At 44.0% G+C, this 20,535-nt stretch overlaps 1 protein-coding gene across 1 annotated transcript in view; it reads left to right on the top strand.

Annotated features, from left to right (window-relative positions):
• Positions 1 to 19,964, top strand: part of ARHGAP6 (Rho GTPase activating protein 6) — a 292,283-nt gene extending 272,319 nt beyond the window's left edge. The window contains exons 10-13 of the mRNA XM_038757394.1: positions 4,085 to 4,182; positions 15,862 to 16,124; positions 17,435 to 17,515; positions 17,886 to 19,964. Of these exons, the coding sequence (XP_038613322.1) occupies positions 4,085 to 4,182; positions 15,862 to 16,124; positions 17,435 to 17,515; positions 17,886 to 18,610 (1,167 nt within the window). The 3' untranslated portion in view covers positions 18,611 to 19,964. The remainder of the gene's footprint in view (positions 1 to 4,084; positions 4,183 to 15,861; positions 16,125 to 17,434; positions 17,516 to 17,885) is intronic.
• The last annotated feature ends 571 nt before the right edge of the window (positions 19,965 to 20,535 follow it).

The following is a 20,535-nucleotide window of genomic DNA, read 5'->3' on the forward strand; positions in this document are numbered from 1 at the left end:
GCGAAGATGGGGAACAGAACAAAGTGCATCTGGGAAACTTTCAGTGAGAACTACAAGGAGCAGAGGTCACATAGCAAATCTGTTGATGTGCTGGGATTAGATTTTAAAGTCCATAAGCAAGCTCTCTCTTGTGTTCTCTCTACCCTCTAATTGTAAGTACACTTTCTGCAATTGTTGCCTATGCATTTGGCTCCATACCTTTTAAGCGCTTAATATTCACCGTCCCTCCCTCCCTCGTCCCACCCCAACCTGAGCCCACATCTATGCACTCTATTCTGTTGTACTCTCCCTAGTGCTTAGTACAATCGTCTTCACACAGTAAACACTCAACAACTACCACTGATTGATTCGTTCATTCAATCACATTTATTGAGCTCTTCCTGTGTGCAGAACACTGTACTAAGTGCTTGGGCTTGGGAGAGTTCAACACAACAATATAATGGACGCATTCCCTGCCCACAAGATGTGCTTTTTTTGTGGGGGGTGGTGGGGGGGAGGGCGCATTTGGAGAAGAGATGTTCAATTTTCTCTTTATCTTTTTTTAAAAACTGCCAGACCAGTTCTCAGGTCAGAAATGCGTGCTTTAAGGGAAGGAACTTGATGAGAAATTTTGATCCATGGCACCATCAGGCTCTAACAAGTTGATTAGCCATTTTCTCCCTATTCACATGTTTTAAGGGTTCATTGCATCCCATTAAATACACTCCAGGCATGAATTCAAGTGTTTTAATGTGGAAAGGGTGGGGTTTGAGGGATCGGCTGGTCTGCAGATGGACTGTCTTAATTGTGACAGTTTTATTCCTTTATCTTTGGCGTGTTTACATTTTCAGCTGAAGCAGGGTAGGAAAATGGAAATATTTTTCTTAGGCTTTTGGAACAACTTGGCACATTTTGAAGACACTGAAATCCAAGGAGTTGGGTCGTGGAATAAATGTTTCAGTGGGGAATGGTAACGTCTTCCAGAAAGCCAAAGCTGTTGGAAAGCAGACTTGATGATGAAATGCAAAGCCAGCAAGTTGCATTGCAGCATTGAAACTGAAGTGGAGAAGGCTTTGCGTTTTTTATTCTTCCTGTCAGCGTAAAGTGGCTTATTTGGGGCAAATACTTTCAAGCGTGCTGCTTTGTGTGTTTATTGTTTTTTTGTGAGAATGAGGGTGGAGTGGGAATGATGGAAGAGTTTTGGTCCTGAATTCTCAGGACCAAGAAAGTGCAGGAAGGAATTATTATTATTTTAGTGGCTTATGCAGTCTGCACTGTGACTGGGATTGCATCTGTCTACTCCCTTGCATTATACTCTCCCAAACTTTTTGTAGAGTGCTCTTTCCACAACAAGTGCTCAGTAAAAGCCATGGATGGATTGATTGATATGCTGTCTTTACCCTGCCTGTCATGTCCCCACTGAGGCACAGAATTGAATGGTCACATGTAGGCTCAAATGGTTAATTCTAGCTTGTTGTTGTTAAAACGGTTCTTTTCTCTGGTTGGAAGATTCTATTGGGCAGAAATATAAAGAACATCATGCAGGTTTGAAAAATTAGGATCACACACATTCTCTCCTAGGATTATACATAGGTGGAAACCAAAGTCTGTAAATTTATAGTGAAGTCTGTTCTGATGAATTAAAATTTTTCAAATGTCCAGAGAGAGAAGGAGGGAGAGGTTTGGGTTACTGTTTAACAATTGTGCAATTTTCAAATCAAAGAACATCTGGTGTAGAAGACGGAGTCAACGCATGCACTACAAAAAAGTGTCACTGTCATTGTATTTTGGTTTGGTTTCCTTTACTAGGTGTGGCTGGCTTTAGTAATGAAACTCAAAGAAGATGTATAAGCTAAAAACTTCAGTAGACTAGAAATGTGAGCATTTGCCCAAACCAATATTTATTTCAGTTGGGCTCTCAATTATCAAGTATTTACAAATGCCCTAGGTATCAGAACACATCACAATGAAATCTAGAGACTTCAAGATTTAACTGAAAGAATCCCTGTTATTAATGAGGATAATAATAATAATAATGATGGTGATGATACTCAAGTTCTCTTAGTATGTACCAAGCCCTATATTAAGGTATGGGGCTGCTACAAGGTAATCAGGTTGGACACAGTCCTTGTCCCTTGTGGTGCTCACAGCCTAAGTAGGAGGGAGTAGGATTTAATCCCCATTTGACAGATGAGGAAACTGAGGCACAGAGAGGTTAAGTGACTTCCTCGTGCTCATGCAGCAGGTAAGTGGCAGAGCCAGGATTAGAAACCAGGTACTCTGCCTCACAGGCTCTCTGACTCCAGGCCTCTTCTCTTTCTACTAGGCCACTCTGCTTCTCTGTTACTGTTGATGCCTTCGATTAGAGTTGCCTAGTCTACTCTTCAAACACTCTTTCCTCAGTAAATTATTTTTTATCTGTCTCCCCCAATAGACCGTAAGCTCCTTGAGAGCGGTGATCGATGGAGTCTTTGGCCTCTGCTGTAATCTCCCAAAAGCAGAGTTCATTGCTGTGCACACATTGGTTGCTCAATAATACTGATGATTAATTGATTCAAGTATACCAGTCCTGGCTCTGTTTCCCATCTGATCTAATAGTTCCTTCTACTTCTGTTAATTGGCTGTGAAGACTGCTGTTTATACAAATTCTGCCCTCATAGCCCTGAGGACCATTGTCACCTGGTTCTTCTCGTTGGCGAAGCTGTGTCTCACCTAAAAGTTTTTATACACACAAGTCAGAGAGCTGTGGCAGAACTGGACTCAGTGGTACAGACTTCTTGTTGGCCTCGGTGGTGTTTTATTCCTGATGATTGTAATACTGCTTCATTACTGCATGTACCATTCATTCACTGTTAGATTGGAAAGTCATATCCCCTGCCTTAGGCGCGTTACCATCAGGCATCCTTTGCCATTGCTGGACACAGAATGTATATTGTTCTCCACTTGGGTACCAAAGGATGCTTCGATAGGCTGGGTTTGCAGTAAGTCTGCCCTAGGTCAGTGTTTCTTAAGTTTTACTAATCGAAATGCTGTGTTTTTCTCCAGAGAGGATCTTGGATATTTTGGGCACTGGATACCCCCTGTAATTCTGAGGGAAAGATGAATATTTCACTTATCAATTTAAAGGTAGAGAAAAAGGGTCAAGGTGATTAAATAAATACCAAAAATTCCAGCAAAAATGCTTATTCTAACGAACCATGAAGGTTTGTGTGCATGACTCTGAAATAAACCCAACTTATTGTAGGATCACAAACGGCCATTAAACTTTGGACAATGCTCGTAGAGAAGCACTAATGGAAAGTGCAGGACTGGGAGTCAGGAAGCCTGTGTCCCAAACCCGGCTCCCCTACTTGACTGCTCCATAACCCTGGACAGGTCCTGTAACTTCTCTGTGCCTCGGTTTCCTCATCTGTAAAGTGGGAATTAAATGCCTGTCTTCCCTCCCTACCTCTTCGATGGTGAGCCGTGTGTAGGACAGGGATTGCGTCTGACTTAATTATCTTGTATCTTCCCCAGCACTTAGCACAGAGCTTGAAACACAGTAAGCACTTAAGTACTACTATTATTATTATTTTAATAATGTGTGATTCTGTGGGTTTTGTTCAAGCAAGAATTCATGCTAACAAGTAATTTGATAGTCCTCTCGGCATGTCATTTTACCTCCCATTATACCAAAGGAGTCCTAACAGGACAAATTCAATATTGGATGGACTGGAAATGGAAATCCCTTCTGAAACTGGAATGGCAGCATGCTCTGATAAATAGGATTCAGTAAATCCTGCTTCTCTTTCCAGATCCATTATCGGCTCCCCCTCTGCCTCCCGTATCCTCTGAGGCGGGTATGCTAAGAATCTTTATCTCTCTGTGAGAGAAGAGAAACAGACCCCAAGAGGTAACTGCTTTATTTAAAGCCATATGACAACTCCAGTGCTCAGCTGTTTTTGGTAACAACTAGTCTCAACTCTTCACTCAACAGAACCCTCTCTATCCCCCGTTTTGACAACTGCCTTTGAAATCCTCCGTCTTCAAATAGTCATAAGCCAGAGTTTGGTCTTAGTCCCAGATCTTCCTGGCTAACATATTCTTCCACTTTCCCATGGTTTAGGTTCCTCCGGACCTTCAGAATGAAGTTCTGATTAGCCTGCTAGAGACCGACCCCGATGTGGTGGACTATTTGCTTAGAAGAAAAGCCTCCCAGTCATCGTGAGTATCCCAGCTTTTCATTGTCTTGGTATTTGGGGATTTCTGGTTTGCTTTGGGGAGCGTTTAATAGATGCCCGTTTTCCCACCTTCCCTTGACTCTTTGTGGAAAACGGTAGCTTAGAGTCTCCCACTTGAATTACCTTGGCTGTGCCAAAGTTGGTATTCCTTTCCCTTAAACTTTCTTTACTGGAAATGAAGATGGGAGACCAGTGATAAGGCAGAAGGCCAAGAGGAAGAGACAGCCACTGGTAGAACCTAGCAAGGTGTGTTTTAAAGGCTGCGTTCAAACAGGTATGTGCAGTTAGCCTAATAATGCCCAATCCAGCCACCGGCAACTTCCTCTCTACCAACCGACCCACCTCTGTGAGATTCCAGAAGGAGCCCAGCACGCTATTTTAAAAATGCAGCCCAGTCTCTGCAAATGATGAAGGGGAGGTTTCTCGCCAGGGGAACAAGGAGAGTGAAGAATTGGATCAATTAAACAAATGACCCTGCGCCTTAAGTATAGATATTAAAATAGGGAAAACTGCTTTTTCTGTGAATGAAATGAATCTTATATGATAAACCATATCTGTTTAAGAACTGGGCTTTGGAATATTGAGGAGTTGCACATTAATGTAAACCCTTTTCAATGTAAAAACAATCACTTTCAATCGCAGTAGGACATGTCACTTCCAGGAAATAGCACGTTGGATCCGTGATATAAAAGCTCTGGCTGACAGATTCTTGCTTGAACCACTCTGTGGTTTAATCTAAATTCTTATACCATATGGAAGTCTATCTGTTTAAAGACATTTGGTTTCTTTTCAAATCCACCTTTGTGGTTTGAGAATTAAATAATGTACTGGAAATATTGAAGATACTTTATATAGGAACTCCCTGATAAATACTTTGAATGGGTTCCTGGGAAATGGAGAGCAATGATGGTTCAAATGGCAGGTTTAGGTGTGGCGGCTTGAAAGATGGAGGCAGGAGATGGGGTGGGGGTGAGAAAGATGCATGGTGGGGCAGAATGATGGGTAAGTGTGCAGTGGAGAGAGCACGGGCCAGGAATTAAGGGATTAAGGATTATAGGAAAATAGGGATTAATACTGTGAGCCCCCTGAGGGACAGGGACTGCAACCAACCTGCTTAGCTGGTGGCTACCCCAGCTCTTAGAACAGTGCTTGACACGTAATATCAACATCATTATTATGATTATTATCCCTTCCTCTAAAATGTCTCTACCAACTGGTTCGAGGATGAATAGTGTCTCCCACAACAATCTTGCACTACCTTCTTATCACCCCATCTCCTCCATGCCTTGCCCAGGTTTCCTAAAAAAAAAAGCCTAATCCACTGCATTTAGTATAGGACACTAGGGCCCAGCTGTGACCCACCACACTGACCGCTGTCACTGGAGTTTGAAATCAAGTGTCGAGAAGGGGAAGCCACCGGCAGAGTCAGGATATTTTCACAGAAGAGAGTGCCAACATGTTCACAAGTACACTGATTACCATGGATTCAACCCCTTAAACTAGGATGAAGAGTTGGACTGAGGGAGGGAAACTTTAGGGAAAGGAACATTTTAGGGAGGAAGGTTGGAGGGTGAGCAGAAGCCCAAGCCCAGATGTCTGTGACTCATAAGCCACATGTGTTCCAAAAGGCCAGACTTGTGCAGGTGTCTGCAGATTTGCTATTTCCTTCAAGCCTGTTGGCTTTTTCCTGAGCTTCCTTCCTCTGCAGCCAGGGCATAAGCCTACCGCATAGCTCAGGACACAGACTGTGATGCTGAATGGAAATAGCAGAAGTGGTTATTTGGAGGGGAAATCACACTTTTCAAGAGAATGGAAAACCGAGAATCAGAGCATCTTTTATTTTACTTTCATCGCATCAGTTTAGATTTTTCACAGAGAATTGAAAATTCAGTTTTTGTTTTGGTCCTTTTCTATTATGTACCACCAGACTTTGTAAAGACTTTATTTCTCCATTCGGTGTACTGAGGACCCTAAGATCTTTGCATTCATATGAAAAATATCAGTATTTGCTATGAGTGAGAAAAACTAGGAGTGAATATTGCTCCACCTTATTGCTAAAGGTGCAAGATATTTTCTTGACTTTTCTTTGCATCTCAGATTTTCTTTATTAAATACATATGCTGCTCCAATTCAAAAAATTGCTTTTAAGGGTAATGCTGTGATATAATAGGGTTATTCAAAAAGACCAACATTCTAAAGTGAATAGTTTTGTCACGATATGACATGTGTACCATATTGAATCTTGTCAATTATTGCTTAGGCATGTAATTCAAATATGGATTAGAGGAAACTCCTAAAGGGAACTTTTGCATCTTTTTGAGCTAAATTCTTATTATCTTGAGGAATAAACCCTTGAGGAATAACCTGTGGACAGAGCACGGGTCCAGGAATCAGCAGGGCATGGATTTTAATTCTGGCTCCATCACTCTCTGCTGCGTGGCCTTGGGCAAGTCAGTTGACTTCTGTGCCTCAGTTATGTATAAAATGGGGATGAAGACTGTGAGCCCCGTGTGCGACACAGATGGTGTCCTATCCGATTAGCATGTATCTACCCCAGCACTTAGTACAGTGCCTGGCACATAGAGTTTAACAAAATGTACCATCACACACATACAATTCATTCAGAACATAACTAGTTCAGAATGCAGTCAACAGTCAACCCTTTAGGAGCAGAAAGGGGAGGCATACATTAGAGAAATTGAATATTTATCCAAAAGTCATTTCCCCCGTAGCTTTATTTTCCTGTTCTACCACCCAGTATTTTTTCACTGCTGACAACAAGGGGAGACAGTGACGGATTTTCCTTGCCATCTCCACCATCTCCTGCTATCTGTGGAGGGATGGTTATGCCTGGGGACAGGGCGGTATCCAAGGTAATTTGTAGAATTGGGAGGGAAGTTACTGAAAGGGTGGAGATAAACTTCAAATAAGAAAGCTCCAGAATCACTGCAAGCTGGCTACCGGAATCTTTTACTTAATCGGTGACTTCTAAGAATGGAATGAAACCTGGGGGCTCTTTCAGTTGTCCATCTGTGTGGGAGACAGTTTGAGTGCAGTCAACTCTCATTTTAACCAACACACAATAGCAAACCTATCACTAAACTTAAGTGGAACCAATTTCCATATAGGAGATTTTAAGTCTGTTAAAATGCATTTACAGAATCCCTCATATCATATTCAAGTTAAACTAAAATCTCTGCTGTCCTGCAGAGAAGGATCTACAGGCAAGTCAAAGGAAAGCACACAAACATAAAATAGAGTAAAATTTCATCAATCTGGAGCTCATGAATTTGGGAATTATCCTTTACTTCTCCCAGCTCTTAGAATAGTGCATGGCACATAGTAAGTGTTGAACCAATTATCACTATCGTTATTGTTATTATTATTGTTGCCAATCAGCTAATGGTATTATTATAATTATCAAGATTATTTTATCTTGTGAAAGAAAATGCTCGGCTTCTTATCCCTGGAGAAGCAGCCCCGAGGATGTTGCTTTAAAACTCAATCTTACGCTGTCCTCCTTTTGAATCCCAGCCTTCAAATTTGTGACAATTTGACAGTGGAGTCTCGTGTTCCCCGTGCGACAGGCACTGATACTGATCTAATTGTCCTGTTTCCCCCATTGTCTGGCACACCATACACACTTAAATACAGCTTTGATTATCATGATCATTTTTACTCTCGTGATTATTACCAGTTCCCCAAGCAGCATGCATTTAATTGGATGCTAGGAGGATGTTGGAACAGAATTTAGAGTATGTTTTCTTTTCAGTGCTCATTTGCATTGTAGTTTTTCATATAGGAGATTCTTGAAAGTAATGGCGCTGTGTTGGTCAGAGATTCTGCAGCTCAGATCTTTCACTCATTCACAATCGTCCTCCACTTCCCTGGGCTGCCAAAACCAGCTGGCGGGGCCGGGTGGCTTTGGTAATTATTATTATGGTATTTCTTAAGCGCTTACTTTGTGCCAGGCACTGTACTAACTGCTGGAGCCACTCAGTCTTCATCCCACTCACCCGCCAGAGGGTGAAGACTCCATTTAATGTCATTGGAACAAGGAAGTTCCTTTAAGGAAACGCCTTCCTTTGAGGCTGTGCTAGTGTCCACGAGGTGAGAAATGATGCGAACCGAGCAGTCCATGAGGACAAGCAGCACAGGATTTGAAGATGCATTCCACCACTTGACTGTGAACGGTGATTCCAAATTAGAGCTAGCCCAATTGGAGGTGAGATTTTTCTGGGAAGGAATTCTCTAGTGGAAAATTCCTTGTGGGATCCAAATAACCTAAGGAAAACCTAACCAAGATCAATTTCTGAGATGATTGCTCTGAGTAGACAAAGGGAAGGAGTCTGGAACTGGAGGTTTCCTTCATGTGCTTCAGAGCCTACCCAACTCACCCTGCTCTCAGCCCATCCTGCCCATTGACTTGATGCTTATTCGGCTTTTCCTGACACACCCCAGCTGACATCCCACTGCCAACCTGGGGGATCCAGCCAAGATGCCCCCAAGCTGGCTTGCAGCTGGTGGGGTTTAGTGCGCAGCTGGCTCCGAGCCACCTCTATTGGAAAAGATGAGAGCCTGGAAGTGTTTGCTTCTCCTGCCATGGCTTCTGTTTTTAACCCTAATGCTACAGAGCCAGGTCTGTTAAAGCAATGCTTCAGTATTCTTCTCTCAAGGATTCTGAGATTCATTCATTCATTCGATCATATTTATTGAGCGCTTACTGGGTGCAGAGCACTGTACTAAGGACTTGAAAGGTACAATTCGGCAACAGAGACAATCCCTACCCAACAACGGGCTCACAGTCTAGAAGGGGGGGGGGGGGGGGGGAGACAGACAACAGAACAACAGCCCTAAGGCTATTTGTTCTTTCATTTGTGTTTATTGAGAGCTTACTGTGTGCTTCTCCTGTTCTGTCACTTGATGCTGGGTGACCTTGGACAAGTTACTCAACCTCCCTGGGCCCCAATTCTCTCACATGTAAAATGGAGATGAAGTACCAGTTTTCCTCTATCTCACATTACAAACCCTGTGAGATGGGGTGTTTCCTCATGACTTGCTAGGCTCTACCTAGCACGTGGTGCACTGCACAAAATGTTTAATCTCGACCAAGATTATTGTTCTGCTGGATGGGATTTGCTGAAAAGGATGTTTACCTGCAAAAACCTCAAACCAGCTCCTGCTGGTGAACGTAAAGGCAGCAGTGTGGCTCAGTTCATTCATTCATTCAATTGTATTTATTGAGCGCTTACTGTGTGCAGTGCACTGTACTAAGTGCTTGGGAAGAACAAGTTGGCTCTGTGGAAAGAGCACAGGCTTGGGAGTCTGAGGTCGTGGGTTCTAGTTCCGACTCCGCTGCTTGTCAGCTGTATGACCTTGGTCAAGTCATTCCACCTCTCCTTGCCTCAGCTACCTCATCTGCAAAATGGGGATTAAGACTGTGAGCCTCAGGTGGGACAACCTGATTTCCTTGTATCCCCCCCCCAGCGCTTAGAACAGTGCTTGGCACATAGTAAGCACTTAACAAATACCATTATTATTATTATTCAACACAAGCTGAGAGGCAGTAATAAAATACTGCAAGTGCAACAGAATCTAACACTCTAACAACTAGCTGTGGGTTTTGTGAGGCCACATGATCAGGCAGATTGGTCAATACAATAGCCACTGGAAGAGACATTCCTCTCCTTGAACAAAGATTTATCAAGGTTTGAGATAAGGTAAGCAGCAGACAAAGGCCCTTTACCAAACCAAAGGATTAGCACAGCAAGGATATATTTTTATCAGCAAACAAGGCCAAAGTGAGTGTTAGTCAGAGTAATAAAAAATTATGGTATTTGTTAAGCCCTTAGGAGGTGCTAAGTACTGTATGTACTAAGCTGCAGTAGATACGAGATAATCAGGTCTGACACAATTGGGCTCACCACCTAAGTAGGAGAGAGAACAGAGTTGAAGCCTCATCTTTGAAAAAGAAGAGCAACTTCAATTATGCTTCACTATGCCTGAGTGATGCAATGCACATTTATATAAAAGGAAATAAGACTGGTAAAGCAGCCCCTTTGCTACCAGAAGGTTTTGTCTTTTCCTTCCCTGAAATTCATGAGCCAGCTTTCAAACACACTTGCATAATGATAAATCAAAATGCTTTAAATGGAATCAATAAACAGATTTATTTCAATACAGACGAGAGGCAGTTGTCAGGTACAGAGCACTGTACTAAGAATTTGGGAGAGTACAATAATGTAGACAAGATGATTTGTGTCTGATCTGATAATGTTATCTTTGTTTAAATCGAATTATCCTATTACAAATATTATGCCTCTAGACTAGAAGCTTGTTGTGGGCAGGAAACGTGCCTACCAACTCAGTTATATTGCATTCTCCCAAGCACTTAGTACAGTGCTGTGCACACAGTTCGTGCTCAATAAATAAGATTGGCTGATTGATTGAGAACCTGCATAAAGCAAATAGGGCTGGTGGTTTGCATACCACCACTCACACACTCTCATTCCTGCCAGTGGTTTATCCACAGGGTAAGTTATCTACATAGCACATCCTAGCATCTTTAACAGATAAGAGTAAAAAGAATGGAAACTCTTGGAGACTAGCTGTCAGTCAGGCATAAATCACACTTGGGTCAGACAGAAACCATATTTGTGGATATAATTGGAACTTGCTGTATGGTGTCACTCAATGCTTTTGAGGACATCCATGCTGTTGGGTGATTAAAATAAAAGGTCCTATGCACAAATATCCTTTCACTGTTAGGTTAGGTCATTCAGTCAATTGTATTTATTGAGCACTTACTGTGTGCAGATCACTGTACCCAGCACTTGGGAGAGTATAACAATATAACAGACATATTTCCTGCCCATAATGAGTTTAAAGTCTACAGGGGGACACAGACATTAATATAAAGAAATAAAATTATAGTTATGTACATAAATACTGTGGGGCTGGGACTGGGGATGAATAAAGGGAGCAAGTCGAGGCGACAAAGAAAGGAGTGGGGAAAAAAAAGGAAAAGAAGGTTTAGTCAGGGAAGGCCTTTTGGAGAAGATGTGACTTCAATAAGGCTTTGAAGCAGGGGAGAGGAACTATCTGTAGATATGAAGAGGGAGGGTGTTCCAGGCCAGAGGGAGGACGTGGACGAGAGGTCCACAGTGAGATCGAAGAACACTGAAAAGGTTAGCGCTAGAGGAGCTAAGTGTGCAGCCTGGGTTGTAGTAGCAGAGTAGCGAGGTGAGGTTAGAAGGGGCAAGGTGATAGAGTGCATTAAACCATAGAAAGGAGTCCAATGTCACTGCAGATATGGGATCTGTATGTTTTTAAAATGAGGTAAATCGATCAAGGGCTAGGCCTTTCATCTCAAGATTTTAACAGCGATTCACGCATCTTTGTAAGCCAGTGTAGCCCTGTAACTCTTTACCCTTCTGCACTGTTAGTAGGCCATTCCTTAAAGATATTAATAAGGCAAGGTCACTGTCAGTTATGAAGACCTTGAAGGACAAGTCTAAATCCACACTTATGCATAATGAAGGGACTAAAACCAGGGTTTCTCTTCTGAACTCCTAACCAAAAATTGTGATATGCTTTTATCCAGGGGTGTTTATTCATGGAGTATGAGTCTCAGCATAATCTGGGATGCTTAGCTCCAAATCCAGTTAGGTATCCATTAGGCTCTGCTGACAATCGGTACGGTAAGGCAGAGTGTTCCGCAATTAGAATCGCCAAACCCCAGCCCATGGGAAAGTTAAAGACGTTTCAGCTCTTCTGTGATGTTCATGTAGTCCCCGAGGACACACATTAAGTGCTGTTTAAATAGAGCAGCGCATAATTAACTGGAAATCCTCAATAAACTCAAAGCTGCTGTTCTGGTGAATTCTTTCCACAGGACAATTAATAGCTTCAGAAAGTTGGTCAAGTAAGTTGAAGTTCCAAAAGGGTGAGGTCTCTGTTGAATCATTACACTAAATCATAAGCAAACACATTTTCGAATCCTCTTGTGAATGTGTCTTTGGTTGTTTCTGCACGGGGCTGGATCGACGGCATGGACGGTTGAACTGAAGTTTTCCATTTATCCACAGAACAAGTACTGTGTTTCCTGCCGCAGTGCAAGCTTCCCCACAGTACTCTGCCAGCGCGTTTATACCCTGATCCGGAGGGACCACTCTAAGGGTGAGAGTGTCATTCAGTGCCCATTCGACCCTCATGCAGCTCCTCTGAAGGGGCTTCTAACAGTGGGACCTCCCATCTAAGAGACAAGAGGACTGAGGCTGTCACACTCATCCCATTAAGAACTGTTTTCTTCCCAGAAGAGAAGAGTCACTCCTAGTTTAGAAACTGAGACCTGAAGGGAAAGCCTTCCTATCCCAATTGCGAAAAGGCTGGTCCCATCAATCCCTACTTGGTTCAGGAGTGGCTGCTTCCTCTTGGCAAAGAAACTCCTTGAGTGCACTGAGAAACTGTTCCGTCCTGATCCTCGAGTGCTGCTCTTGTTCTAGCCTATTTCATCAGGAGAGTTGTTCTAATGGTTCTAATCCCAGCTCTGCCACATGTCTGCTGTGTGACCTTGGGGAAGTCACATAACTTTTCTGTGCCTCAGTTATCTCAGCTGTAAAATAGGATTAAGACTGTGAGCCCTATGTGGGACAGGGTCTCTGTCCAAACCCTGATTATCTTGTATCTACCACAGTGCTTAGTATGGTGTCTGACACTTAACAAAGACCATAAAAGAGAAATGGAGAAGCTCTGATTTATATGATATGGACAGCTTTCCTGTAGGACCTACATCATCATTAAGACCCCAGAATTAGGAAATCTTTCTTCCCTTCCTCGTTGTGCCAGCTTGCCCAAGAGCTCAGATGGACTTCTAAACTAATAGTAGGGATAAGCAGTTTTAGCAGGCTCTTGGTGAGCTTTGACTTCTTAGCCAGCTGGCCTTGGGCTAGTTTTCTTCTGCATGTTTTTCCCTCCCCTGAGTTTTCAGCCGAAAAAGATTGTTTTCCAGTGTCCTCAAGATGTAACTTCACAGCTGTGCCCTATTGTCATGCTTTATTGTGTAGGGCCATGGCCCATTCAGTATTGCTGACATCTCTTGCTTGAATCTGAACACTGAAGTGTTTGGTGTACTTCTAGGAGAGGAGGAGGAGATTCTTTCTTTGGTCATGTTAGTGGGACTCAATCATTTATAGGTCCTTAAATTTGGGAGATGTGATTTCTTTAATCTTCAAAGTGATATGCCTAGGATTCCATGAGGACAACCCTCAAGCCATGTTAGACAATACTCATTTATAGCAGCCATAGGCACATGCAAAATGACAAACTGGAGATGTCCAAGTCAAACTTAGAATCTGTTCGGTTAAGCCAAGGAACTACAGTGAGATTGGTAGCTCCACCTGATGGCATGTATTTGGGATAATGAATGGAGGCCATTGACTGGCCACTTGGATTGAGGTATAGACTTTCTGTCCCAGAATTCATACAGTCACTTACCCAGTCCACCTGAGACATCTTCTTTAGTGACTACATGCATTTTCCCCCATGCAGGTAATGCTACAGATTTACTGGGGAGATCATTCTGAAAATTCCCTTAGGAGTTGAGTGAGTAGGAGTAACCCCAATTTCTAGATTATAAATTATTTCGTGTCTGTCTCCCCACTAGTCTGTAAGCTCGTTGTGAGCGGGGAAGTTGTTGACCAACTCTGTGCTTTGGACTCTCCCAAGCGCTTAGTGTAGTGCTCTGTGAACAGTAAGCACTTAATAAATACCAGTGATTGATTGATCAGTTGATCGACAGATGAAGCAAATGAGGCTCAGAGATATTCTCTCCGGTGGCCCTGAACTCCAGTCACCCTCTTTTTCCCCACTCTACTCCAGCTTCTAGGTTAGTACTTTGCAGCTGCAAATCACTGACAGGTCTTCACTGTAGATCTGGCCTGGCAATGTATTGTACTCTCCCAAGCGCTTAGTACAGTGCTCTACACACAGTAAGCACTCAGTGAATACAGTGGACAATGAATGAATGAATGGATGAATTTCCTCACCAGCAGCCCATCGAGATCGAAGAAAGAGAAGTGAATTTCATGTCTTTTCTCCAGGTCTTAGTTTACCAAAGGACTGGGGGTCTGGTAAACTTTTCTGAAAAATGGTTCCCTGGTCCATTACCATGTACATCAGCTGACATCTGTCAAAACAATGAGGAGAAAAGTGTCTTATTGCTCTTTTGTGGGTAGTAAATTTTCTCAGTTAAAATGCTCTAGAGTTACTAGATTCTAGGTACTTTAGTGAGAGATGAAATGGCTTAGTGGTTGTTGGAAAATTGCGAAAGAAAAATATTTTTCTCTTGTATAGCAGTCAGTGCCGGTAAATTGTGCCTAGGATATGTTTCTCTCTAAAGCAGTTTTCCCTCGCTTTTGCAGCCACACACCCATTTCATTAAAGTAGGATTGCTCCCACATACTGGCCCAAAAGCCTTTACCTGTCCTCTGAGGACCAAAACCTTTCACTTTGAAATTTAAATGGAAAGCCAAAAAGCAGAAGGAGAAATTGAACGTGGGGCGGGGAAGCAGGGTCAGATTTGGGGCCTTTTTCAACTTGTGATCATTTCCTTTTAAGACACGGTCAGGGACACTGTATTGAGAAGGGTAGAAAACAAAGATTATTCAAGGTAAGAAGTCATGTGCCTTCTCAATTTTTTGTTTGTTTGAACATTTTCTTCCTGTTGTGTGTGTTACCTTGCCATGACCGACCTACACATACACCTCAAGGCGCCAGTAAATGATGCTGCTATTTCCTAGGTGGCTCAATAAAGTGCTAAAAACTCATGAAAATGGGCTTGCGAAACATTCTTTTTCTTAAGTCCGGGTCTCCCATAAGTCACTGATGACTCTGCAGAAGGTGCAGGACCGAAGCAGCGTGGCTCAGGAAGCGGCGTGGCTCAGTGGAAAGAGCCCGGGCTTTGGAGTCAGAGTTCATGGGTTCAAATCCCGGCTCCACCAATTGTCAGCTGTGTGACTTTGGGCAAGTCACTTAACGTCTCTGTGCCTCAGTTCCCTCATCTGTAAAATGGGGATTAAGATTGTGAGCCCCCCGTGGGACAACCTATTCACCTTGTAACCTCCCCAGCGCTTAGAACAGTGCTTTGCACATAGTAAGCGCTTAATAAATGTCATCATCATTATTGTTATTAGTTAGATGGTTATGCTAAACTTCAAATGGAATTGGGCCCCACCTAGTCCCGTTTGTAAATCACTTTCAAATTGGAACCGAATTCTGAACATAGTCTTGAAAGGTAAGAATTTTTTTTGTTTTTCAAGTCTGTAGTGGCCTCGGAGGTGTTACATAGACAGCGTTTATTCAGGAATGGAAAGAAAAGGCATCATCAGGACAACTTGGTCAAGATAACACATGGAATTCATTCACTGGTCTGTCACTGCCCTGTCATCGCTGGTACTTTGTTGTAATATCTGTGGAGTCTTACAGCCCTCTGCTGGCCATTACATAGACCCACCTCACCACCTGCCTGTGTGGAATCGTCTCCAAGGTCGTTTGGTTTCAGCACCCGTGTCCATGCCTTATTTCTGACATCATCTGCACGACGTGGAGGGACGCCAGGATCCATCATCATTCATGCCTGGATGTGTTTCTTTTGTTCTGACAGAAGCCCTGACTTGCTGAGATCCGAAGAATCTTTCTCCTTGGAAGGAAGACATTCATCTACCGACTCTAATAAAGCTTCCAGTGGCGACATCTCCCCTTATGACAATAACTCCCCGGTGCTCTCAGAGCGGTCGCTGCTGGCTCTGCAGGAAGACACCTTCCCCGGTTCGGAGAAGCTGTACAAGGTGCCCGAACAATACATGCTGGTTGGCCACTTGCAGTCTAAGTCAAGGGAAAGTTCTCCTGGACCGTGGGCTGGAAAAGGTAAAGTTTGTGATCTCTGAACAGAGCAAATGCTTGCAGTGGCAGTAATCGTATTTATTAAGGGCTTGCTCTGTGTTGAGCGGCGTGGCGTGACTTAGTTCATTCGTTCAGTCGTATTTATCGAGCGCTTACTGTATGCAAAGCACCGCACTAAGCTCTTGGGAGAAGACGGTGGATAGAGCACGGGCCTGGGAGTGAGAAGGACCTGGGTTCTGATCCGAGCTCTGCGTGTATGCTGTATGACCCTGGACAAGTCACTTATCTTTTCTTTGTCTCAGTTACCTCATCTGTAAGATGGGAATAAGAGTGTGAGCCCCATGTGGGACAGGGACCGTGTGCACCCTGATTAACTTTTAGAGCAGTGCTTGGCACATAGTAAGTGTGTAACAAGTACCAAAATTATTATTTATTTGAGCACTGAACTCTGGGAAAGAATACACAGGTGGGGAATTAGACATGGTCCCCATCCCTGAGAAGGCTCACAATCTATTAGGAGAAGAGGGTAGTGGGGACTGGCGGCAGATAAATAAGGACAGATTAAATAAGACTCTATGGAAGCTTAAAGACCAAAACAAATACCAGTATGACATTGTGGCAGGAAGGGCCGAATTTCAGGCTCCTTGTCCACAGTCGACATTGTGGCAGGAAGGGCCAAATTTCAGGCTCCTTGTCCACAGTCGCAAGTGAGGTCACAGTGACCACTACAGCAGAAACCACCCCATCCTTCCCGAGGATTAGTGGCGAAAGTGCCAGGCTGCACCTGCCATTCTCTGTTCCGCCGGGATGGTGCAGAGCGTGCCGGGATGGAGGGTCCACTGTGAAGCAGGGATTCCGGGGAGGATTCCGGGGAGCCGGGGTGGTGGCCCAGTAAAAGGCACACAGAGTGAAAACCATTTAATCATTATAATTATGGTACTTTATTATGATGAATTATTATGTTAATTATAATATTGTATATTATAATATATGTTTATAGTATTATAATTATATAATTATTACGGTATTTGTTCAGCTATTATAATCATGGTATTTGTTCAGGGCTTACTATGTGCCAGGCACTGTACTAAGCTCTGGGTTGGGTACAAGCAATTCGGGTTGGACATAGTTCCCTGTCCCACATGGGGCTTACAGTCTAAATCCTGAACACCTTGTTTTGTGGGTGAGCGGGGCTCACCTCCGGGGGAGTGGCACGGCGAAAGGGCCCAGGCCCGAGCTCCCATGCCTCAGAAAGCAGGCTTTTCCTTCTAGTGTATGCCCAGACATATCAGGCGCCCTGCTCCCCATGAACTCTCTGCCTATCTCTCCCTTAGATGTGTCAGAGGAGTGCTTCAACATCTGGGGCACGTGGCATTCGACTCTGAAATGTGGATCCAAAGACCCGGGAATGACAGGTAGGGAGTGGCTACAAAAGAGCTGCCTCTGTCAGCCAGGCGTAGAAGAGCAAGGGTAGAGGTTTGGCCACTGGGACTTCTTCTGCTCCCCTCATCACTTTGACTCCCTCCCGTTCCCCTCTCCCAGCCCACCCTCTCCATGGCAGAGGGGTAGTTCCTCATCTGTGGTAGTCTAAATATCCCGGCAGCAGCTTCTGTGGTGCCAGGACCCTAGAGGACCTCCTTCCTCTACTGCTTCGCCTCAGTTAATGTTCAGAATTGTCCTGGCAGAGTGGGAGGTGGGTGAGGCAGAGAGGCCCTGAGAGGGACGACTCCACCGTGGAAAATAAGCTGTCCCCCATTCCTTCCCCATCTCGGCCCCACCATCTAGGTTCCCACGGAAACATTTTCGAAAGCAGCTCCCTGCGGCCGGGATACTGCTCGCTCTCCCAGGGGAACCTCTCTCTGAACTGGCCTCCGGGCCCAGGGGGCCCGACGGAATTGGACCGTGGGACGCCGGTGATCCGAAGGACTCAGACCACCGCTGCCATCCCCGAGTGCAAACCCCACGCCCCTGTGTCACGGGTCTGCAGCACCCCCCAGATCCAGGGAAGCAGGAAGAGCTCCGAACCCTCCAGCCCCAGGTCCGAGCAGTATTTGACCCTGAGCAGCGCAGAAGACCTCACGGAGAGCGACTCGGACACGGCCTGGCTCCAGACGCCAGCCAACCCTCCGTATCAGAGGTCGGGAGAGAGCGGCGGAGACGGCAAGAGACTGCCGCCTCCTTACCCCGGCCCAGGAAAGCCAAGCCCGGCGTCCCCTCAGCAGCCCGGCGGGTCTGCGGCCGAGCAGCTGCTGTGGAGACGGCAGAGTCCAGAGGAGAGCCCAGGACCAGAAGGAGGGTCAAGGACCGTTTCTGCCGGCCACTCGGCCTTCGGTCGAGAGCAGCTGGCCCGCCAGAAGAAACTGGGCAGTGCCCAGTCAGTCCCAGCTGGCAAGCAGAACAGTAAAAACCTGACAGAACCAGACTGGCACGATTGGCAGAGAGAGCGATGGCAGATCTGGGAGCTCTTATCCACCGATAATCCCGACGCCCTTCCGGAAACCCTCGTATGATCCCCTTCCCACCCTGAACTGCCACAAGCGCCCCTCTTCCCCCAACTTCCCTCCAGGAGGAAAGGAACGGTGGTTTCCCCACAGCCGGGAATGTCCTTAGTTTTCTCTACACCAACTAGACTTCATTTAAAGGGTTGTCTTTCTTTTTAACTCTGTTCGCTTTAAGACTCTTCACAGCACTGTCCAGGTGTCCATTTATAAATATGTTTCTATTGTGTAGCTGCCAGCATCTAAAGAGAGAAGAATGGATGAAAATTTCCAGTTTAACAACTCCACAGACATCGGCTGGGTGTAAGATAAAACTGTTGCTTTCTTGTAGCAAAACTGTATTTATATAACCGCGGACTTGATGATTGTATATTCTGTATTGGGTTATGTATGATAATCAAATATTATTTGTTCACCAACAGAAAAACAAAAGGAACAATTTTGACTGTTGTATTTTGTTTTTCAATCACCGCACTTATGTTACCCCCGAGGAGCATTGGAATCCTACACCAAATGCACAAGCAGGTATCTGTGCTTTTTACCTCACCTCCTCTAGCAAGAAGCGACATCCTTCTTTCACTGCCTGAAGAAAACACTAAACACGAGTAAATACGAAAAGCCATATTTTGTACAATAGTTGTAGTGACCTAGGAAAAATATAGACACCCAGTACTTTTTCTTATAAATATGATTTTTGAGGAAACTTTATAATTTGATACCGTATAAGAATATTTTTTTAGATTCTATTAGAAACTATTCATCTAATCAATTAAGAGGAAGGCCGTGCCTACCGTAAAAGAAAGATTAATCCAAAAGTTCTCCCTTCCATGCTAGGCCAAGTACGGTTTTATAGAAACAATATATAATATATATATTTATAATGTATGATTTTATGTATTTTTTTCAAAGCTACAAACTGGAATCAAACTACAATCCAAAAAAAAAATCTAAATTTTCCTGTGAAAATTACACAGCGATATGGCTTTTCCTTTTACCCAATAAGCATTCAGTATTAAAAAGCAGTCTAGGGGATAAAGACAGGGATTCAGCTATACTTTTGAAAGAGAGCCTTATGCAGTGTTTTCTGAAATCGGTGATTTAGGAAAGACCCTGGCTCTGTTTTAAATTTCTGCCAAAGGTTGAGGAAATGTGTCAAATGATTTTACGTTGCAATGCAAAAAGTTAATACTACAGTACTCAAGTTTTGGTGTTTTTCAGTTGCAGAACCATTTATGACCAGTATTTTAAGAGATTTTTTTTTTCACTAACGGGAAAGTGTATCATATACAAGATTTTTATAAAACGTGCTAGTCTTAATTTTCATGACATTGATGACTTTTTCAGTGATGTCATCTTTAAGTTCTATCCTGTGCCATAATAATGGAATAAAGAGCTAAGCAAAGTGTTCGATTTAGCAGTTTTGTCGGTAACTGAGGTCTTGCCAATCCTCTTAAAACAGGCTTCCTGATTCCGATTTGCCCCAAATTGGACCATGGAACAGAGTGCCCTCCCGACCCCGCAGAGAAAAGCTTTCTAATTCCACCCCTTTCCCTTTTTTTCATTATTGGAACAGGTCGATGGGTTTAAAAGAGAGCCCCTCCCCAAATTACTGGAACCAGATCCAGTGCTCTTCCCAGAGTCCTCAATGTTCTGCTGACCTAAGAGGTAGCCACCCCCAACCCCCAGTGGCATCGCTATGATAGATCCATTGCCAGTCTCCAGGGTAATTAATTAATTAATTAATGATGGCATTTATTAAGCGCTTACTATGTGCAAAGCACTGTTCTAAGCGCTGGGGGGATACAAGGTGATCAGGTTGTCCCACATGGGGCTCACAGTCTTAATCCCCATTTTACAGATGAGGTAACAGGCCCAGAGAAGTTAAGTGACTTGCCCAATGTCACACAGCAGACATGTGGAGGAGCTGGGATTCGAAC

The sequence above is a fragment of the Tachyglossus aculeatus genome, chromosome 15 (assembly GCF_015852505.1).
Source record: "Tachyglossus aculeatus isolate mTacAcu1 chromosome 15, mTacAcu1.pri, whole genome shotgun sequence".
In the NCBI taxonomy this organism is placed as follows: domain Eukaryota; kingdom Metazoa; phylum Chordata; class Mammalia; order Monotremata; family Tachyglossidae; genus Tachyglossus; species Tachyglossus aculeatus.